General features: G+C 40.9%; 1 protein-coding gene across 1 annotated transcript in view; it reads right to left on the minus strand.

Annotated features, from left to right (window-relative positions):
- Positions 1–24,176, minus strand: part of DNM3 (dynamin 3) — a 153,456-nt gene that overhangs the window by 14,118 nt on the left and 115,162 nt on the right. The window contains exon 18 of the mRNA XM_009320706.1: positions 22,956–22,967. Within this exon, the coding sequence (XP_009318981.1) occupies positions 22,956–22,967 (12 nt within the window). The remainder of the gene's footprint in view (positions 1–22,955; positions 22,968–24,176) is intronic.

A 24,176-nucleotide genomic window follows, 5' to 3' on the forward strand; every position in this document is an offset into this window, starting at 1 on the left:
AGGTTTTTGACACAATCTCAAGTGACATTTTCATTAATGGAATTCTGCTCTCCCTGCAGTTACTGGTTGGATGCTCATTTCCATAGAAAAGCTGTCAATGGTTTGCTGTCACACCGGAAAACTCTATCAAGGGGACTTTCATATGGGCTGTATTTTTTAATGTGCTTATTAATGCCTTAACGCTCAGGATGGTGGATTATAGCCTGTGTTTATTACATTTACAGATGAGAAGAAACTGGAAGGGGGTCTGAGTACTTTAGATGACAGGACCAGAGTTCACAATGATCTGGAGAAACAGTTTAAAAATCTAGATGAAATTCATTACAAATAGAAAATATTTGACTTGGGCAGGAATAAATCAGTTATAAACATACAGCATGAGAACAGCCACTTAAGGAGCAGTTCAGCAGAAAAGGAGCTGTGTCTATAGTGCAATATAAACAGAGTATTAGTCAACAACATCTTGCTATTATGAAATGAGTACAAGAATTGTGCATCCAATTCTGGTTATCACACTACCAGAAATTTGTGGCACATTTTGAGAGTGTTCAGGGGAAACCATTGACGATGATGTTCAGGGCTTTGTAAAATATTACCTGAAAGGAAAAGCTAAGATCGGTTGGGACTGATGAGTTCAAAAGAAACCACCTGCGGAAGGGGAGAGATGAATATCTTTGCGGATAGGAAAAGATGTCAAACAAATATTTGGAAAGCGTTACATGGTAAGAACAGTGAAGCACAGAAATAGATGGAGTAGTAGAGTTGCAGAACCTCCTCCAAAGATTAGACCAACATCCCTCAGAAAAGGCAGGTACAGAGATCCTGCCCTGAGGCAGGGGAAAGAACTAGACAACCTCTTGCAGCCCTTCCATCCAGGGGGTGATACTGGGTGCAAAGCAGCATGAAATTACGAGCCCACAACACCGCAACAAGAAAAGGTGTTTCTGAAAATTAAAAAAAAAAAAAAAAAGACAGTATCTTCTACTTTTCTCTTTGTTCTATGCAAAAATCAAGCAAAACATAAAACATTGCCATGAACAGCCATCTCCCCTCAAAGAATCTGTACTCCAATTTCACCATTTGGTGCCATGTACATCTCTCACACAAAGGACTTTTACATAACCCTCCCTGCGCTGCAAGTTTTGATTCGGGGCCAACAGCTGCTTCATGACTTTCAGAACAGACTGCTGGACAAGCAAAGGCAGAAAGAGGCTGGCATAAGGAAAACAGCACCTTTGTTTATAAAACAAATACTACTTTGGAATTTGCAAACTTTTCAGTCAAAGAATTTCCTTGTCATAACAACACATAAAGTACCCCATATTTATAAAAGCACATTAGAAAAAAAATATAGGATGTGAGATACTATTGGCGTGATATTTGCCATTATTTCAGTATAGAAGGAGGTCAATGGATATTGGGAAGTCTCAAATAGTGGTCAGTTACCATGGAATTCAAGTCATGATGATGAAGACTCGAAGTGTGATGATTAGCCCCCAAGATGTTCAGGCTGAAATTTACTGTGCATTTGTTACCAAATGCATGAAACACATTCCCAGAGACAACACCCTGATCCAGAAGTGGACATTAATTGTGAGGGGAACAGGATCATTTGCTGTGAAAGGAGGTAATCAATGGGTGGAGGCATCAACCAGACATCTGAGGATTAAAGCTACTGGCTGGGGTATGCAGTTCCCCTAAGAAGGAAAACAAATAGAAGTCTTGGAGCTTCTACCAAAGACAATGAAAATAGAAAGCAGGAGAATTAGTCATCCATGATGCTGATCAGAGAAGTATTAAGAGTCATCACGAAGACTGAAATAACACCTTGCCTTTCATCTCTGTTATTTACCTCCTTACCAAAACCATTCTTAGAAGAAACGTTGGCGGAACTGATCACTATTGAGTGATCATTACTTAGCAGTAATGATGCAAGAGAGGGTCACTAACAAAATTTTCCTTATTCCAGCAAAAGTGCACACAACTCAGCTGAAGGATTCCTTTAGGGACAAGGAGTGGCCTTATTTTACGAGATTAAAATGGGGCAAGTAAATGCTCAGTGCATGGACAGTGGCTTGGTGAAGGCAAACCTTGGAAAACCCATTGCCCAAGATCACATGTTTAAAGCATAGGTTATGACTTCATGTGTCTGTGTATAATATAGAAGAGTTGCAAGTTTCTCACAAAATGTGATCATTTTAGAGGTAGGCACCCAGAATAAAGAACAAAAAAATCACAGTTCTGTTTTTCCTAGATCCTGTACTGAACTCCTATTCCATGGTCCCCCTTCCTTTCTGCCAGCTGAGATGGTAACTTTTCAGTACCTACCAGCCTGGTTTAAAGAAATTTGAATACAGGAGGAGGAGGGCAGCGTGCATATCTGTGTGCATGCTGGGAAGGACAGACTTGGAGGAGGCCTTGTAGTGGGGGAGCTCTGTACAGCGTCCAATGCAGGGGCTCTATAAATTACAGCCTTGTCTTTTATTTTTAGCTGATCTAATGCAATGTGTCACCTATAACTGCACTCTTTTCCATAATTAATGGTGTCTAGGAAAATATTCTTCTCTGATAAGCACCTAGACAAACTTGATGTTTCCTCTCCGAGATGCAAAAGAGGACGTTAAACTGTTTTCACCCCCACATCCCTTCGAGCCATGAGAAGTACCAGATCTGTCTCTGCTGGGCCAGACTAAGCCCTGGTTCACCACAAACTCAGTGCAGTACCGACAAATGATCTCCATAGTAAATGATGCAAATAAGAAATGTCAGCATGTTCCAAAATTCCTCACTTAATCTTATTGCCAGTTGTATAGTCTGGATAATCAGTAAATAAATCCCTCTAACTTTGCTCAAATCCTTAGGGGCTGAATACACAGAGACCACTTTCTAATTCATTCTCATTAACCTTCCCAGCTCTAAACAAAGTAATTTCCTACTTTTCTTAGCATCTGATTTTTCCACTGGCCTCTGCAACACCTGATTTAGCAGCAATGATTTTTCACTTGTGATTTCTGTTTCGAACTGGCATTGTTCTTTCTCCTCACACATATGCTTGCTGGAATAGCACGAATCAGCAAGATTTAAAACCTCCCATTCTCAAGTTTGAAGCCCCTAAAGGGAAATAGCAGTTGTGATGCCAAGGAACACAGTCGTACGTTATTTGACTTTTCCTCGGCCAGGCTGACAGCAGAGCGGGAGGGAGGGAGGAAGGAAAGGGGAAGGGAGAGGAAGATGGCATTTTAATAGCACCCACACTGATTTCACACAGTTGGATCACTGTGCTCCAGAGCAGCACTATTTCCTTTCCCCTTTGCCTCATATTAGTCAATATTGCTAAGCCAGGCTCTACAGGAAGGATTCTCAACCTTTTTCTCCCAGCATGGACCACATCTTAGTACAGAAATCTGTCTTGTGGACACCTCCCCTCACAGGCTAGCTGGCTAGCTCCGCCTTTACCCCTATTTTTGACAGACCATTACCAACTCAAGCCTTGCACAGACCACCCCACCCACATCCCAGATGTGACTAAATGGGCCAACATTCCTGCCACAACAAGATGGATTATCCCCCCATCTCTTGCCCCAATTCTCATAGTCTCTGTAGCACCCACAGTAATTGCTTATCTGAAAAAAATTAATAACAGGAATGTATTTAATCTAATTTAGCAAGTGGACATGCAAGAACCACCAGCATCTTATGCAGATAAATCTACCTTTCCCAGATGTTAGCCATATGCCAAACTTATCTTGGCCAGAGTCCTCATCAAAACATTTCATTTGATAATTCAGGTCCTAAGATTCAAAGCTCTCTTACACATTAACGGGTTTTCCATAAGCCCTCCATCAGGCAGAGTGACAGTGGCCTACAAATTCTGGCAGGAACTCTTATTCCAGTAGAGCGTAAATGATCACACCATCCATACTCCCCATTTAAGAACTCCTTTAACTTTGCAAGCAAAAACTTGAGCTGCAACATTCCTGTAGCAGAAAAGCCTCAAAACAGATCAGAAGAAGAATTTGAAAACACCGAGAGCTTTATTGAAGTGTAACAAATATTTCTAAACAAAAGAAAATCATCCATCCAGGAGCATTTTGGATTCATGTCACAAGAACAGAAATTGAAAATTATTGGGTAAAATTATTTTCAGGGGAAGAAATGAGTTGTGAGCAACTATGCTGCACATAATCCTGGACCAAATGGAATTCATGCTGCTTTATGACATGGCTTCCATTTTGTATAAATATGCCAAAACCCTTCTAAGTATTCTATAGAACCAGTAGAAAACAAAAGATTATTTTTTTTCCTCCCTAAAATAAAAGCAAGTTGTATTTAAGAGACAGTGAGATTCTGGTAAGTTAATACACATGTCTGTAAGCAACAAACATAAACACTTCATGTTACAAGACCACATGCTTGTTGGCACAAACCAAAATAAAACTATAAAGTTTAAATCTTAAGTCACTCTGACCTCCTCTCTATGAGGAAGTTAAAGGGCATCAGCAATTAGAACACTACCCCGAGGTCCAAGCAGACACAATATGGAGTTTACTCTTGCAGTTAAGATCACCTGGCTTTATTGTTGCCACAAACAATCCTAACCTCACACTTCAGCTGGATATTTTTGCAAATTGACTTTTTAAATGACCTACGGCATTTTCAGTTCAAAGGATTTCTCCCCCGCCCCTTCTGTTACTGGTCGGCAGCAAAAGGTAAAGTCAAGACTCATTTGACATCTCTCATTTTTCAGCTCTTGCACAGCAACATACAATCAAGGAACCCCGTCCTTGTGGCAGCACGATGAAAACACACACTTCTTTCAGACAGGGAACAGTAGCTCACACACACACACTCCCAAGGATTAGAACTGTTTTTATCAAGAAGAGAGAAAACTGCCACACCGTTAGGGCTAGCCCCTTTCTTTTTAGAGGGTTTATGCCTGCTGAGCAAAGCTGGGTAGTAAGAGCAGTGGTTTAACGTATCGTTCCAATGACGGGATGTCTCACAGTGCAGTTACAGATACAAAAGTTTCACTCTTCTTCCCCTATGGTTCTATTTTAAAATGTTTTCTGTAATAAAATTACTGTGAGACAGCTAAATCCAAGGGCGGGCATGGAACTTGAACCCATGGCCTTCTGGCTTAGAGGTGAGACTATTCCTAACTGTGCCAAAGTGACACATACATAATATGCTTTCAAGGTTTTTAGAGAGCTCTGTCATAATTTAAAAACACTAAGTCTTTGTGGTACAAACCACAGCGCAGGAAAGAACTGGGGCTCCCTTTTTACTGCTAATTTTAGCCAATGAATTGTTTATAATCTCCTGCAAAATACATAAAGCCTTATTCTGCCTTAAGCTAAGAGAGAACAGCCTTTCAAAACTGATTCTTAATTATAGTGTTCCCCTGCTAGATGGGATGGAGGCAGGTTCCAAAATTGTGTCAGAGTATATGAAGTGATAAAATGAGGATGGGTGAGCTATTTTTAAACACGCTCAAAGACTTTGAGGTCAAAATCCCTGAATTTATAGCCTTACGGCCATATTAAGACTCATGGATTATTGAGACCTGCATGGCGAGATTCAAATACCATTTCATTTGAGACACCCTCTGGCTTCAGAGCATGTGTTCCCTACCAGTCTGCCTGCCAAACTGGGGCCCCCCAGGGAGCCACCTTTAAGCACAGATTATATCCCTACTGTAGACAGGCATTTGGGAGACAAAGGCAATGAGATGCTTCCATCGCAGCATGTTCCCTCCTCCTCTCTTTTCCCAAGACGTTGTGTAAGTGAGGGGCCTGCCTTTCCAGATGGGCAGGAAGCGAGTGGGTTAGAGAGAGAGTTTGAGGAGTCTTAGGCAAAAGCACATAATTGCTCCTTACTCTACCCAGTCTGGAAAGCTAATACAGCCTCAGGCCCTGGTGATATTCCCTTGCCACAGTCGTGTTTCCCATTTGAAGAGGGCAGCTGGGCACCTGCTGCTGGAACAGGATGGAGAGCTGCTGCCCAGTAACATTCAGCCTGATTTAAACAAAAGCGGTCCTGCCCTCTCCTGCGTGGTTTCTTCCCCACCGCAGGGAGAGAAGCTTTACAACAACTCCTGAAACACCTCTTAGACTTTTTAGAAAATCCAGATTTGTAACAAAATCATTGTTCTGCTCATGGAAATAAACCACATACAGGCATCACCTGGGAAGGAACTGGCACTGCCTTTGCCCCCACAAGCTTCCCAGCACTGCAGAGTAACACTCCTGATCTCAGTTTTGACTCACGGCAGCATTTGGCTATGTGAAAGCTGTCACGTGCTATACACACACTGGTTTCTTTCCAGTAATGATCAACGTACACCATTTTTTCGAAAAAGGAAAAAAGCTAGCAAGTGAGGAGAAACAAACAGGACAGACTTTCCCTGCCTTACAAGTCAAAATGGAAATAGCTTTCAGACCCTTTTCCCTATTGTTCTTGACAGTGTACAAAAGCTTTTTTAGTATCTTCCTCTGGAAGGTACAGCTCCTCTTGGGGACCAGTCAGTGACAGTAAAGGCTTTAGGGCTCTAAGGACACTGCAAAATGATTTGCACCATTTACATTGTTCATTGTGTAACTGAGGTAGGGTTAGTAGGTAATGGGAAGCCATTGCACAGAGATGAGCAAAAGAGAGCTATTATTTTGGAAAAGACCAGACAGTGTTTAGAAACATCAGAGGAAGACAAAATGCTCTACAGCTATTTTCAGGTGAGTGGATTTATTTGTCCAATTTCTTCAATTGCATTTATCTAAGCGTCACCTAAACTTGTCATCTTTTCCATTTGGATTTCCATGCAGTGACGTGTAACACAGAATACTAATGAATTGTAGATGGCCAAAGTAAAAGTAAAAACATTAGTCAAAACAAAACTCAAACCTTTTCTTGATTGCTTATGGATTTATAAAGCAATAAAACCATATAACATGCACAAAACAAAAGCCTTGTAAAAAAGGTTTAGAAGAAAAAAGGCCTAGTGAGCAGTTAAAAAAAATAATCCAGTGCTCTTGGTTCTGTCAGTAATTAATGTACACGTTTTGATCAAAAGGAGTTACTGGAATGGGTTCTGAATTATACCTATCAGAAGACTACAGTGCACTTATTAGCATTACAGAGTCTCCCACCTGGAGCAATGCTGAATGGATCCATGTTCCTTACTTAAGCATTTTGCAAGTATTTTATATTTTTACAAATCCATGGTATTAGACCATCCTATAAGCATTAAAGACTTATTCCTTCAAAACTGCCCTGTCTTGGTCTGAAAATCTTTACCATTACAATAGCAATGTGGTGAGTTCAGAGGCACTTTTTCTCCTTGAGGTCAAGAGATGTCATTCCTGCATGGCTACAGATGCCCATTACTTACTTGAGTTTTCTTCCTTTCAAGAGTTGGGCCTTATTTATTTCCAACTGGAGTCACTAGGAATCTTCCTCCTGATATCCACCCGCATTTACTCAGACTACAACAGCAGCTTATTTGCATTTCAGGAGTGGCAAAACCCATTTTAAAGCTTTTCCTACAGGTGCCCTTCCTGAGTTTGATTTTCAGGCACACAGAATTCCTGAACTCTGCTCTGCACCACAAATCATCCTTCAGCTACATCCTGTACTCCTGCATCCCACTCTGCTCCCAGCAAAGCCCCTGGCAAAATTCCCACTGAGTTTAATAGTCCTGTCCTATCCCCCCCAATCCCTAACCGAGGTTAATTTCTTTTCTCCAAGTATAAACAGAAATCAGCAGGTAAAAAAGTTTTGTCTAATGTGGCACTAAGGCTGTGGAATTTACTCCCCTGTGAGAATGGCACAATAAAGTCATTTGTTTAAAAGTAAATTGAAAACATTCCAGTCCTCTCAGGCTTACGACTATTAGCTTTAGTTTCTGCAGTAGAATGTCTGGCATCAAAGGCACTTTGTACATTGCACTGAACTTGTATTGGACACTGTTAGTGGACTATTAATCATAGCAAACAAAGATCCCATGCAAACACAAAAAAGGACTGATTTTTCACATGTTCAGCATGGACTAGAAAAGGTTAACACCACAGTTTTCTGGATACTACACATTTTGAGACATGAAGTGTTGACAAGGCATCTGAGAGGGTGCAGATTTTTCAATTGATAATTACATATTCTGCACTAAACAACTCTTATTTGTGCCTAATACTCTCTACAATTAGACAGAAACATACCTCAGTGTAAACTAGCACAATTTAAATTCAGATGCCTACAAATGCATGTACTTCTTTACACCCACACACAGATACCACGCATGTGTGCAGGGGCAATGGTTACTGGCAAGAAAATCTACAGCGATGTGAACCATGGTTCACAGGAACCACGGTTCACAGGAACCACGAATGACCATGGCTGGAGAAAGTGAAGGCTAAAAAAAAAAAAGCACTAACAGATCAACTAGCCTGAGGGAACACAACTGCACGTTTGGAAGCATTGGAAGAGGAATGGGAACTGAACCAGTATAAAAATGAAAAGCCCCAAAAAGGAAAATCAGTCAGTGGACAGGCAAGCAGCGAAGGAGGCATGGAGGGAAGATCGTGGTCTGGAATGGCAGGCTGTATTTCGGGGTGCAATTTACTGATAACATCAAAGGAGAAAATGCTGTGCAGCAGGAGTGTGAATTACTGCTTTCAGCTCCTCATTGCTGTCATGGGCAGTTTCTTGTCAGCCAGACCAGAGCAGGGGAAAACCTGAGTCGTTGGCCCTGAAGCTTGCTATTTGACAAGATGATTTCCGTCAGGTTCCTCAGAGCAAAGTATTTTGGCTACCAAGCTTTCACAGACAAAAGTTCTCGCACTCTCGTACCAACTGTCTCAGGTGAAACAAAACTTACTGTATCATTATCATTCTTTCCTAACCAGGACAGGAGATGTGAAGGGAAGCAGTGAGGGAATAAATTGCTACCCTCAGAAAAGAAAGATACATTGTGCAGAATCTCCTAAAAGTATCATTGATATACACCCATATCCAGTCATCAGCTCCCAGTAATGCAACAGCTCCTGCTACTGCCCATGGAGTGGGTGCAGAATTGCAGTATGAAGGTATCAGCATGGTACTTGGATCTGTGGAACAGCAAGTGCAGCACCCACACTCAACAAAATGGGAAGAAAAGCGATGCAAGTCCAGGCTTGCTAGTCAAACCATGGCTGTATGCAAGGCTTTTAAACATATTTCTAAAGAAAGACTTCAAATAAAATTAAAAAAAAAAAAAAAAAGAAAGAAAGATGGCAGAGCATGCCAGACTCAGTAAGTTAACTGATTTTCTGACTAAGGGAAACTTGACAGATCTTTGGTTCAGCAAAGTGATACCCTTAGGAGACTGGCAATTAAGTTTATAAAGGTGAGTATTAATGAAAGAATGGTACAGTAAAAAAAGTGTCTAACAGATAAATAAATGATAACATGGGAAGAAGAACTAGCAGTCTTGAAGGATTTCACCATCAAAGTGTCTGATAGATCAGTCTTACTGAAATAAAATAGCATGAACTTGCCAGATGAATTTGTTTCTGCCCATAACACAAAATTGTGAGGTACTGTTAACACAATGGGGGATTGAACAGTGTCCTGGAAGACACGGATAACTTCAAGGACTGGAAAAACAGAAACAAGATAAAATAATAGTTATACTGTATATATACTGATAAAATAATAGTATAACTGCCAGACTAATGACAGTTGCTGTGCTGGAGCGGGAGCTCATCCGCTAGCAATAACAAAGGAAAAGAAAGACCAAACACCTCTAACTAAGCATCAGATAATTCTGAGACACTGGTATAATGTGGCCGTGAAAAGACCAAATGATTTGGTAGTCTCTGTTATGAGCAATGCCGGTCCAATAGAGGGAACACCATTTTGTACGGTACTGGTGCAATCTTGTCTGGATCACTGATGGAGGAGGCTATGTGCCTTCTGGTGAAAAATAACGCTTTACATTTCCCTTGTTTCCAGGGTTGCTGCACTATTTCCTTAAGAGTCAAATGAAACTGCATGGCCGGAACAAGAGGATTTTATCACAATAGCATTGAAACTGCTTTTCAGTCTCCACAGGGCAGAGCACTGCAGTCTTTGAGAGCCCTAGACAGTTAAATTGAAATAGCTCTGCATCTTATATGAACTATATGGCTCTCTTCCTTTCTCCCCCACAAGGTCCTTGTCTGTGTTCCAAACCATACTCCCCTGCCTCCAAGCTGGAAAGTGCTCTGCATCAGCTCTCCCATTAAGCTGGGGAGTGTATCTGGGAGGAAAGAGCAAAGATATTTGGTTAGTGGTCTCCAAGAACTCCCATGCACACACTGATCGACCCAAAGCTGTTTCTGCTGCTTACTGGGCCTGGGAAAAGAGGAACATGGCCTTTGGAAAAGACTTTTCTTAAGAAGCCACTGGGCATGGGGACTGTTGTTTGACCATGTTCTTCACTGGGGACTGGAGAATTACTGCATGTTCCACAGGTCTGTGCAGAGCGATTTAGGGAGCATGGTCAGACTAGAGTAGAGAAGCGGTGTAAGGAAACAATTCCTGCCCTTCCAAGCATTATTTTCCCATTTCTGCCTCTGAACTGGAGGATCAGTCCTCTGAATCTTCATCTTCTACGGGCTTGTATGTAGGGAGGAGAGGGGCCCGGCCATGAAGAGATCTGAACAGCAGGACCACCAAACAGAAACTGTCACGGTCAGTACAGTGAGCTGGTCCCATGGGTTGACTTGTCACCTTCTGTCACCCTTCCAGAAGCCTTCATCCAACTTGGTAAGAGGGCGTGACCCTTGTGTGAGAAAAGCAGGCAGCTGAAAAGGCAGGTGAACAGCTGACTAAAGATCTTGATGCTCCCGTTATCACGTAGGCTGCTGGTTACAGCTTCCATGTAATGGAGAAGGGAAGGAAAAACTTTATCTGAGACCCTAAAATTAACATTTAAATTGATAAAAGCAAGTTGGACTGGACCTTTGGTACTAAGTATCACACCTGAAACAATCACCATGTCAATGACTAGTCTCATCTCACAGAAGGTTGCTTTAGAATTATTGGAGGATCAAATGACACATTTGACGATCTGCTGCTCCAGCTAAATCTCCATATCCGCCTAGTGAAAACTTTTGGGGTGTTTATCAGAAGGGGAATGGTAGAATGGGGTGAGAAGGAGGTGAACTCTTTAAAATATAATTTATTTTCTGGCTACCTTCCTTTCATAAGAAAAAAAAAAGAGTTCAGCTTAAATTACAGGCATGCAGACAAGCTCTCTCAGCCCCAGAAATTCATCCTACATGTTGATTAATAGTCAAACTATTAGAGATTTAGCATGAAAAATGGGCTAGGCTTCAACTGAAGATTGCCTGTAGCTAATGATGCAGTGGAATGAACATTTTCATTCCAGCTAAACCATTCCTGTTCCTGTAAAAATAAAGAAATCTAATCTTGGGTTATGAAAAAGACTCAAAGAACTCTGCATACTTCTTGGCTTAAAATAATGCCATGCATTTTAACAAATCTGTATATACAGGATACGTTACCTGTGAAGTCACACATACATATAATTACATACACATACAAGCAGAGTATAAATATCTGAAGTGAGGTCAGGGAGCGGAAGAGAACTTGGTGACCATAACCTTGAATTTCACATGTACAAGCGCATTACAGAGTTACTAGATTTTAACATAGCTACTATCTCAGGCTAAAAAAATTAAAATGTAATAAAAAAAACACCGCAAGGAAGTGCAGCGGGCCGTATAGCATCTGCCTGGCAAGGCTGCCTGACATAGGCAGGACTTGCCTGGAGATCTCCCTGTGGTTCAGCCCCTGGCGCCATCAGTTGGGCTTGAAATCAAAAGCAGTGGAAGGAGGTAATTAAAAGCTACTCTGCACCACTCCGCTGGCAAAAGACGACTCTGCTGCAGCCACTGAAAGAGGGTGGGAAAGGATTCAGGGGTATGTAAGAGAAGGCGTGTGTCTCTCCAGCTTTAGTGATTTCTATTATGGAAACACAGTACTTTACAGATTTTAACCTTTATGCCGCTGAAATCAAGTATCAACTTTTTGTTTTAATTTCAGCACATGCAAACTCCAGTTTGGCTAATGTCAACAGCACATTCTCCCTAAGCCGCAAGTAAGGTGCAGAGTTGAAAAAGCACCACAAGGTAGAAAGCTGAAAAGTGGAATTACACACAAATAGTGATTGCCACCAGCACTTCTGCTGGCTAGACCAGTGATTTTCAAGACTGGAACTCAGAGAGGGTGTGGGGGAAGGCCATGAGGTTCGAACCATCCTGTTGGCTGCAGGAACAACTATTAAAAGAAATTAAGAGAAAAGTCAGACCCCAGAAGGAGCAGAAGACACTGTGTTCCAACTCTATCCAGCTGAAGGAAAGTTTATATAAAAACAATCACTTGGTTAGTGACTCATAAGGAAAAAATCCCTAAGCTTTCTTCAGGGAAACCCCAGTAAATAACATGTCTAAAAACACATGAAGATGGTGTTGTCTGTTCCGTTACGATACTTCGTCCACATGATAAAACCTTTGGCAGCAGAACAACCTACTGAGCACAGTTCTCTTTGGGAAACCCAAAAAACAGTAAGAACTGCCGTGGCTGCTTGCAAAGTCTGCCTCATATTCTAGCTCTTGTATGACATGTCTAATGCAAACTGGGAAGAAATGTGAAAAGAATGCCTTTTGTTACAGCATGGGAGAGTGCTTCTCTGTTGACTACATGCAGTCGTACTCTCAAGATATATAAATGCCTGGATTTCAATACATTCTGCATCTTTTGTAACTAAACGTTACGGATTCAAATATCCTGCTGTACTACACCCAAAGAAACTGAATGAAAATCTGGCTGCATGCACAGCCTCTCTGGAATATGTTATCAGACACACAGCAGGCTGTGCAAGAAATAGTACTCTATCCAAAGAAGGGATGGATAGAACTTGCAATGTGTAACTTCTTTGGCTATGAGGGGTTTTTTTTCTTTCATTTTCTTTCTTTTTTTTTTTTTTTTTAATTAGCACAACATTTTGGAAGCATGTTGTGTGTTTTTAAGCATATCTTCTAGCAAAGAGACTTTAAACTCAGTAAAGTAAGTTCATAAAAATAAGAGAAATTACAGTGGTTTCCAAACAAATGACCAGATCTGAACACCGTGACGCCTGAACTTGGACTGACTAAAAAACTCTACTGTTGGAGATTCCAGGTAGGAATATTAACAAAAGCATTCTGTGTCAAGCAGAAGGTATGTTCTGTAGCAAAGCCGTTTAGTTTTTGCGGATGTCCAGGAGGACAGAGTGGAAACTTTGTAGCAACTTCTTAGTAATTTTACCTCGCTCTCTAATGAGTTTTTAGCTTCTTAAGTGTGAATGCGGACATTTTAATCTGCACTGGAAACCTCCCTTGCCCAAAGTTACTCCTTTTCATACCGAACATAACGTGTTTTAGTTTATGCTGCTCCCCGTATTTTCAGCTGCTGTAGATCCATAGCAGACTCCAGAAATTTTCCAGGATATAGCCAGAAACTTGTCAAGAAAAAAACTGAAGGTTGGAAGCATTGAAGAGTCATTCCCAAGGGATTGTGGAGTTACCATAGTAAAGCAGTGTTTTTACCAAAATGCTCAGCAACAAAAGAGGTAGCATCACTGATACTTGAACTGTAATTTTCCATTGGCAGTTGGCGGTTGAATTTGGAAGGAACAGGGTATTTGTGACAATCTTTCAGGTATTTGTGACTATGTCTGTAAACTCTGGTAGATAGCTTAATATTCTTCCATATATAATGAAATATATTTTATAAAAAGCTATGAAAGAGCAGCCTAAAGGCCACCAATACTGAAGAAGCAAGGGCTTCGCACAGAAAAAAAATGCAGCTGCAAGTAAGATATAAGTAACTGCTTTAAAACAGGAGCATCTTTTAGGCCAAGTAAACCATTCCAACATCCAAAATGGAAGATTCAACTAGAAAGAGCATAGGCAGGAATTACTTTGCCTGAAAACCCGGCAATGCACAAAAGAGGAACAGGTCACACTGAGAAGTGCTGCATCCTTTTATCTTTCATGGAATGGCAACATTCCTGAGCCTTACCATAGAAAAGATGTGTATTTAAGTACTCCATTGCAAATTTGAGGTCCCTTGCTTTACTGTCATGTTGCCCATAGACAATTACCTAGGAACCTGGCACTCAGGACAGCTGAGCTTCTGCTTCCAAGGACCCACTGTCTACGAAGGGAGAGTGAAGTAGTCTACAGTCAAGAGATCCAGACTTGGAAGGAATAATCACAGATTATTCTAGACACAGTTCCCTAGAAATACATGCAATTCCCTAGTGGGATCCCATCAGAAAAGATCTGAATTTTGATGGGAAAAATGTTGATACTTGTATACACTAAAGGAAACCCATTCAGCGTACCTGAGCAAAGACACCAGGGTTCTTTGAAAACACACACACACTCTGTCTTGGATAAAATCCTTTGAAACAAAAGGATGGAGAACTTCATATGTATGCTTACATCTAGGCTACTTCACAAGGATTACTGATTTTAAATCACTTGAACAACTGACCCAACAAAAAGCACTTGAGCAAATTTCCAATCATACTTGAAGCTGAGATGCTTCCACCAGGTAAGGACAGACACTCAAATAAACTACTGTCAAATTTTAGAGATGAATTGAAGAGAGTCTGGTAAATAAGCAGAACAGGAGGATTAATCACCACTTGTTCTTAAAAGACAGGCAGAAAGAAATCACTGCATACTCAAAAGACGTTGGAGTGAGGCATTGTTAAATAACGAAGATGAAGACATCTTGTCAAACCCACTCCAAACCACTCGTTATACTGCCTTCTCAGGCTTGAAGAGAGAACTCCTGTGAAAGAAATCATGCTCCCGCTTTATAGAATTCATTAGTAACAAAATAATCCTAAATCCCATGTCCTCTGCTAGTCAGACCAGTGACAAACACATAGTTTGCCTCAAGACCCTCTGTTTCCAGAGGCACTCAAAGGCTAGTGACGAACCTTTAACAAAAAACACAGACAGGACACTGGTCCATAATTATCCATCGATTCTCTCATGTCATTCTTTGACTGCAAAGAATGATGTTTTTACTCTAAGTTTGTAAAATGGGATCCTGGTCCACAACTGCAGCTTCTAGACAAATAGTATCTATTCACAATATTAAAAACAGCTGCTGGAAAGGCATCATGCTGTGGCTTACAAAAGAAACTGTACAAATAAGATGGAACTAAATAAAAGAAATACGACATGGGGCAGAAATCACAGCCCCAATCAGACAATGCCAGGACTGGTTCTAGGAAAGGAGAACTTTATTTTAACAGAACACCAATCAGACTACAGAAAGCATGGAAAAAAACAACAGTCCCCTAAAAACATACAGCACTAAGGACAACACACCCACTCACAACGGGTGAAATTCTAACTCTCTGGAAGTTGATAACATTGACTTCACCATGCCCATCTTCCAGCCTTTCCATGACCTAGATTGGTTGCAATTAAACCATTTCTGAGCATATGCATTCACTCAGGTTAAGGGGTATTTTCTGCAGAGCAGCATATAACAAAGAGCACAGATAGAGAGTTAATGTTTTCAAACTATTGAAGACAAGTGAAGGACAAGCTTCCTAAAGCAAGAGCCTTGATTTTCACCATACCAAGGGCAACACAGATGGTGTCAAGGACTGCAGACAATGCTGTATTTTGTTCTCACTGTTAGCCTTAGCTTTAACATTTTAATCAGCAGTGAGCCCTTAACCAGAAGCCATTGCTCTAGAAGTAAAGGAGCCCTACAAATGAGGGTAAGAATTTACCTTTGCATAGGACATTGATTACTTGTACATACATACAGAGACATACATTGGCCCACATATAAATATACCAACTCTGGTTCATGTATAATCTCACAGCTCTAGACACTGACACACTTGAGGCTGCCTGCTGGTGTCATTGTTCATAGAGTCAGACCATTACCTACATCAAAGTCCACAGCTGAGGAACAGCAAGGAACTATGCCCATAGAGCTCCTTGGTGCACAGAGCTGGCACGAAAACTTCACATCTCTTGAGTGTTTGCAGCCACATTTTGGGTCACAGGTGATGTGAAAGAGAGGTTGAGCTATTTGAGGATGCCTGACTGTATGCATCTGCAAAAGTGGTGAAAAGGGTGGCCTCTGCCGTTTTGTTCGCTGCCCTCACAGCAGAGCGAAGGACAATCTCACTCGCAGTGCTTCTGAGAATTTGCTATCTGAATCAGCCAGATAACCTTTAATAACTATAATTTAGAACTATGGTACAGCAGTTGTTTCCAGACCATGGTCCTGAGCAACTACAGACTACTTGTACACAGTGTCTGCAGAACACAGCTAGGGACAACTGACCTGTGACTGGAAAGGCTTCTATTCATTATATGGAGGTTCCTGCTTCCACTGGAAAATATCTAGGTCTACAAATCAAGCAGAGTTTTAAACCACGAAACTACAACTGAACACCAAATTACATTGCATAAGACTAATTTTGTTCATGGACTTTATCTTCCATGCTCTGGGTTAGTTTCTTTAGTTGATTTCCCTAAATGCCCTTAGGTATGCTGCCACCCCAACTATTGAACAGGTCAAGATAATAATGTACAACAAATGTGACTGTAAATTTTTAATATCTTCTATTTAAAGGGTCCGATATGGGCCTGACACCTTGTGTAACATAACAGCTCATGGTAATTTTGTATCTACCTACCACAGAGCTTATAGCTACCCAAATAATTTAACATACATTATTTGAACTTAGTAGCATGTTCAATGACATATAATTCTCTCTCTGAATTACAAATAACTTGATTATAAAAGAGCAAAAGCAGAGGTTGAGTTTAAAAGAGAAAGAATGTGAAGGAAACAGAGCAAGACCACTTGTTTCTCAACTGCAGGAACAGGGGGTTTAGGAACAATGGTATGAAAGTCACCAAAGAATCCCACTGATCAAACACCACAAAATGTCCATAGCCAGCTCTTCCTAGTGGGAAATCCCAATTCTCCAAAATCAGCACACTCGATATATCAAGTATCATACAATACAACAGAGAGGGACAGGAAGACATCAGTCAATCAAAGGCCACAATAGATCTGGGAAACAGGTGGGACAGGAGCTGAGGAGTGATCACAGAACAGGAACACATGACATCATGGAAGGAGAGTTACATGAGTGGAGAATGCAGCTCCAGAACGGGGGATTTTACATGCAGAACATGGGACTTGAGTCTGACTCGGCATATGGAAAGTAATTATAAACCTATCTTCACAAAAAAAGATCGGTAGGAAAGGTTAAAGAAATCCAGAATGAACTATGTATCAGACTAGACATTGCATATCTTAGGTTTTGTCCAAAACGGAGTCAGGGAAAGGAGCATTCAGTTTCTCCTGATCATCTTGTTTTCCCCTGTAAACGAGAAAAAAGAAGTATCTGGCCGTTCACCAGCTGCCCTCCACCCTCACGTCCAATGACTACATTTCCTGTTACACTGTAAATGCTATGGAAGGGTGAGCCTGCTGACATTTTTGGCAGAAAAAAAACTTTCAAATTTTTATTTACTCCCAATTACTACTCGGGAGTAGGTTTTTGTGCAATTACTGACTTGGAAGACAAGGAAGATATTTTAGGATTGTCCCAAAGTCTTGTGATACTTGTGAGTGTGTTTCCCCTTCTGTTCGGTCCCCCGCATGGGTGACCCCATACTGTTGCACTAAAGGGGCAATCAGACCTTCCTGACTGCAGCTATTCTGAGACCTGTAGACACAGGGACTCCAGCTGCAGGTATCAGCCTGGAGTCCAAAGGACCTTTGTGGCAGAGGTTGGTGCAGCACAGTCCAGAAGCACCTTCCTCTCCGCCAGCCCACTCTCAGCGCTCATTGACCAGGGCTGGGAAGGCATCCTTAGAGGCTGGCCGCCTTCACTGCCTTCCCCAGGGCAAATCTCACTTTATGTCCAGAATAAGGCTGACACTCGTGCTCCAAGATCTGAAACTTCGCAGCCAGAGAGTTTTCACCTTTCTGTAGAGCTTCAATGAAATCCTTCATCAGAGCGGAAGTGGTGCAAAAATTAGCTGCACCATAAAGAATGAAGAATTAAAAAATATTTTCAATATGCAGATGCCTTGCCAAAAGCGCAGTAAAGAGCCCACCATGAATACATTACAGAAATAAAAAATGTTTGCTGATTTCTAAATTTCCTGGAGTTTACTTAATGTCAGCAGTCCCATTTAATAGCAGAAATGTAAAACCCTGTGGCAGCTATTGAACCCCCGACCCCTGATAGGCAGTTACCAGCTTCGCCGGGACTGGTTTTGAAATCATTCAGTCCGTTAGCCTGCATCTTGTTACAGTCAGTGCAACTGATGCAATACTATGAATCTCTTTTTCCCTGTACATTTTTAACTCTCTCGTGCCAGCAATTATTTTACTCTTACAAGAATATAAACCAGGGCTGCTCTGTTTCTCGGGGAACATCGGGGGAACGAGGTTGCATCTAGTTTTTGTTTGAACTAGTAAATATTTAGGAGAACAAGAAGATAGTTTTTTATCTGAAACATGTTTTCACAGCCTTGAAACAGTGAGGCAGCAAGAAAGGGACTGAAAAAGTCTGCCATTTCATTTCCTCCCTGTATTTTAGACTGCTTTTGACCCAGCCTGTGTGTGCATGCACACTCACTCGCTTGGTCTGCTCCTTTACACCGTGACTTCATTGTAAAATTCAATTCATCTGTTCGAAGCAATGACTGAAACACTGTCTATAAAATTATGGCATTTTTCCACTTAAAAAAATAATTTAACACGTCTTCATTTAAAAGTTATTTTTAAACCTAGTTGGCCTGAAGCCAGTTTTAGTCATAACTGAAGTGGATTCTTCTTTTCCTAGAATTCAATGCCTTCCTTTTCTTAAATATATTAGTTTAAAAAAAAAAAAAGAAAAAAAAAGTAAAACCAGTAAATGCACACTTCTGCCCACACCGTTTTACCCTCTGACATATCAGCACAGTTTGCTTTTCAACTTACTGCTATGCAACAAACCCAAACGAGTCTTTACTTTTTCTAATTTAGGAACTTAGCTTGAACATGGACTTTAACAATCCCAGAGCAGAACCACTTACTTTCAGTTTGAATCTGGCTGGGGCACTCGTAGAGCATCACCACAGCTAGTAACTGGCTGAGTCAGAGTTTATGTCTGGGAGGTAATTGAAGACCCTTCAGAAACATGGCTGAATTTGAAAAAGAAAGCATCAGAGCCTTATTACAATGCAAAGATACATATGGCTTCTGGCACTATATCTGCATTTGCATGTCAATAGCCAATCATGAAATAGATGAACTAAGAAAGCTGTTGTCATATACGTAGGTAGAACGAGTATCCTGACTTCAATAAGTTCCCATTTTCCAGGACTGTCTCAGAAGACAATAGGACATCTGGTCTTCTTAATGAAGTAGCTGATCTGGAATCTCAGTTTAGTAAAACTACACTCCCCCCCCCCCCCAAAAAAAAAAAAAAGAAAGAAAAAAAGATAAACTTGAAACTAAGCAATTAATATGTCACCAAGAGGTATTTTAAAGGAATAACATGCAAGCTGACCTGGCAGGGAGAGTATGTTCCTTCTCCTTTCGAAGGGAATTCTGTTTTTCCCGAGAGAAAATTCAAAGTAAATTACACTAACTGACTTTACATTCAGTGAATGTTCACATGCGCAGTATTATCTGCACTATGACAACTCCACTAACTGCGATGCGAATATAGGATTGATATATTTCAGTTCTACGTATTTTGTAAAGGGTATCAGCAAGCACAGTAATGCAAAATAATTAGAAGATAAGAACTCTGTAGTCACTTTATCCACAAAAATTTAATCAGATTTTTATTTTCAAAGTTGAATTTTCTCAAGCCTGAGCTCAGCATTAAAGTGTTTGATCCTTCAAATTAAGCAGAAATGATTGGCTAACTCAGGGCTTAAGGATGACAAAGGAAAGGTGAATTTTTTATATTAGTAAGTGCCACTTTGGAGTTTTGGGGTTTTTTTCTTTGTTGCTGTTTTACTGCTTGAGTACCTAGAGATTTGGAATCAAAATTTCATAAGGACACAGTATCTATCTAATCTTTTAACCTAACAATGTTCGAAGCATACTGAAGATGGGCTTCATGAGAATGTTACAGGTTTTGCTGTTGTTTTCAAACAGCAGGCTCTAGAGGGCTATTTTGGGGGGATTTTTTTTTTGTTTTTTTAAATGAGGGTGCTGAAGATGCACAGGGGAGGAAGCAAATTCAGTGGTGGATTACAACACTCAGAAGCAATCAGCTCCTCTGTCTTCAGTACCTGGACTGAAGCTACAATGCTCTGCGCAATTCTGCACAATGCTCCACTCTTCCTCTGGAGTTCAGTTTTAATATTAGTAAGATGTGGCTTGCCAACATGTGCTTGCTGAATGAGGTAGGTCTCCATTACCTCATTCTACACGACCCTTTTACAGATTTTATCTAACAAAGCTTTTGAAGATATATTTATCTTTAACCACGTGAGAAATCTCACTTACATTGATGATTGTGCAATAATAAAAAGTAAAAATAAAAATGATTAGTAGCCCGCTGACGATTATAAACCCTCTTCACTTCACTTCCCCCCCTTTTTCTTAGGAACTCATTACTCCGATGTTTATTTTTACTTTTGTAAATGTAAGAGTGCAAAGCTAAATGCAGAGGTATAAAAGCAGCCACAATCTGAATGGGTGGGTGGGTATGGGATCTTTACATATGTACATACGACATGATCCACAGTATGAATGCCACACTGGGCAGCACTAGTAGGAGGGTTACAGCTCTGCTAGCTACCCAGTAAATCTGTATCAGGATAGTAAGGAAGGATTATGCAGCTTTGCAGCATAAAGCTGCATAAGAAGCTTTGAGAAACCATCATCATCCTCAATCTGCCGTTCTTCACTTCCCCGACCCCTTCTCAGAAACTTTCGTCACCTCGCAGGTTTACCCATTTCATTTTCCATGCCACTAGGTGCAGAAATCTCAAGATGTTTGTGGGGCTTGAGCCCCTGCAGGCAGCTGCAAATTATTTCTATCTAATTGGGATAATGTAACCTCCAGAATCCAGCATGAATGACCTGTGTGAAAGAGAAGGGGGGGACACAGATGAGGATACAAGAATCCTTACAAGGAACAGGGTCCAAGAGAAAGATCAGGATGGTTTTCTGGATTCTTGCAGTTTTCTTTTGGAGTTACCTTCTGGCTGACAGCCCAGGCCAGCAGGAAAACGTTTCTGAACCTACAGCAAGAATTGCCCTTTACTCAGTGTGAAAGGAGAGCTAACAGCTCCACCAATCCTCACATCTCACAGGTTTCTCCTATACTTGCTTATGGGTATCCTGCCTTATGCTAGCAACTAACTATATGTCAGATTCTACTGGTCCTGACCTCCCTGGGGTGCCCCATAGCTCAGGTCTCTGGAGAACAAAGCTGGTCTATGCAATTCCTGACCTCCAGACTCTGTTTCTGCCAGCCCCAAGAGCTCTTTGGTGCCCCATCTATCATCATTTCCTTTGACAGAGCATCTACAGTCTAACATCTCTCCTCTGGAGATCAGATCAGCATCCACTGCAGCAGCAAAGCCTTAAGTCAGCATATCGTAAAGAATCATTATAAACATTACCTTGACATTTTAGTGTACACAGTTAACATTTACATTTCACACCACCTCCTATGTAAAGTCCCTCTCTCCATGCCGTCAATACACCACTTCTCTTAACCCCTCTGCACCCAACACTAAGAGCCCCTTTTCTCAGGCAGGCCAACAAAACAGATTTTTGGTGCTTCTGAGCCCAGCTACTACGGAGACAGAAGTCATCAAAAACTGGTTAAAAACACAAAAATTAAAAGCAGACAAAATTCCCCAACCTTCAGAACATTTAAAACCCACCTGGGTCTTTCCCAAATACCCCAGAAATGCTTCAAGCTCACAATGAGATGCTACAGGCAATATTTCAGGGGCTACTTTCAACATTTGCTATGAAGCATCTTTTGATGCTCCAGATACATCTTCCTAAGGGTTAATATACCAAAACAGGAAGGGGGAAAAAAAAGCAAAGCACAAAAGCTGTATAACTTCTTTCCGTGGTATGACAAACTCTCTCTGCATCATATTCCAAAGTGTAAGATGTGCAATTTCCATTCTTAAGCTCAGTAAAAATGGCATAAAAAAGTGCTAACCCTGGGAACTGCTTGATTATTAGTTTATCAGACCAACATCAGCAAAACTGTCTTTTTACATGCTGCTTACTTTCAAAAAAACCTACCATGCATATTTCAGTTCTCCCTCTCCACACCCCACACCCTTCTGCTGCTGTCCAGCTGGAACACATCAAGGGTCTAGAAGCCAAGTCAAATGTTGACCCCACCCTCCTCCATCCATTTTAAGGCACCTTCAAAGCCAGTACACTGATCTAGTTCAGCTTAGCCAACAACGCCAGCAAATCTGTTATTTAAGACTTTAGTGCTGGGTTTTTATAACTGCCCATTAATACAAGCTTTGATGTATGGTCAAAAAAGCCAGCTGTAATGAGTTTCATCAGACTGTAGTAACCTTTCCTCAAAAGGTCTTTATTACTATACCTTTATAATCTTTGGTCCCAATATTGTTTTATAGTATCATTCTTACTGAACCGCCTTAAAAAATAACACTCAGCAACACTTAACACATCTCCTTCCCCAAAATTAAAACAGAGCCATTAATAGTTTTCTAGAAGACACTTTTGCACCCACATTTTTAATAGGAGTTCGCTGTTAAGAACATGCAGGCAATAGTTGTGTGAACCAAAAGAGAAACCGATTTTCCTGACAAAACCCTTCAGACAGGATACGAAAGGATTTTGTAAAAGGACAAACAACTTACTCTGTTGTTCCCCTTTGCAGGATGCAGCAAGGAGGAAAGAGGGAAGAAAAAGAAATATTAGATACATTTATTTTACATGCATTCAGTCTAACTTGTACAGTTCTGGAAACAGCTCAAACCAAATGAGGAACTGACTCAAAGAACATTCACTGAATCCTTTAGTTAGACAGCTTCCAGGGGAGCACAGGACATTCGCAAAGGATTTAATATGTTCGGCAAAGTTGTAAATTCATACTGTTTTTCAAAATTTCCTCTCTACACAAACATTCTGATTCCACTTCTGCTTCCTTCAGTGTAAATCAGGAGCAGCTCCTGGGAAGTCAGTGGACACTAACACAAGGGAGAAAATGAGGCCTGAAATGATCTAGGGATGGGACAGAAGCCAGAGGGATTTTCATGTGTTGGTAATACTGAACTTCCAATACGCAAAGCAACCCACTAAACATGTCTGCTCACTTTTGCATGACAGCCACTCCCTACGACATGCCAATGAATGGAAAGTTTCACGATCCAATGCTTTTAAAAAAGCAAATATTGAACTTTTACATTAGTAATAAAAATAAGGAAGAGATGGCATAAAGGGGAGGGGAAAAGGAATGGATGGTACTAGCAAGGTAAAGCGTGCAGAGCAAGTTACGACAAACTTCTGTGCTATTATTTTTTTTTAATTGTGAGTTTTGCCATGAGCTGGCATGAACAGTGTATATTACACAGTGGGAAGTCAGCCAAAATAAACACCAGCCTACAGTTGAGAAATATAGTCTGGAAAGGTTAGTCACAAAGTTGTAGTCATTTTTTAAAAAAGGAGGTTTTTGGATGCATCAGTCCAGAAACCCAGCAGTAAAGTCAGCTGGTAAATGGATATCCCGTTTCAAAGTGAATTGGCCACAGTGTGATTTATATCAAGCAAGCTGACTTGCATATGGGTTGGAAAAATAAAAACACTGATTCATTGCTATCTGGGTGGCTGTCAAAGCCCACGTCCTGACAAAAGCACATGTCCTGGGGGAAAGAGGTGACTTGGCAAACTGCAAAAGAATTTGGGGGCTCATAGAGCAACGTTGAGGGGTGATTAAAGATAGTTAACAAGAGAGTGACTATATGAACGTGAGTGTGCATCCCCATGTGCAGAGGGCCAGGGAAGGCAGGCAAAACGAAGCGAGGAAATGGAGGAATGGGGTGATATCTGGCCTTTAATTTTTAATATATTAATGAGATTTG

This window comes from Pygoscelis adeliae, unplaced genomic scaffold, assembly GCF_000699105.1.
Source record: "Pygoscelis adeliae isolate BGI_AS28 unplaced genomic scaffold, ASM69910v1 Scaffold402, whole genome shotgun sequence".
NCBI lineage: Eukaryota > Metazoa > Chordata > Aves > Sphenisciformes > Spheniscidae > Pygoscelis > Pygoscelis adeliae.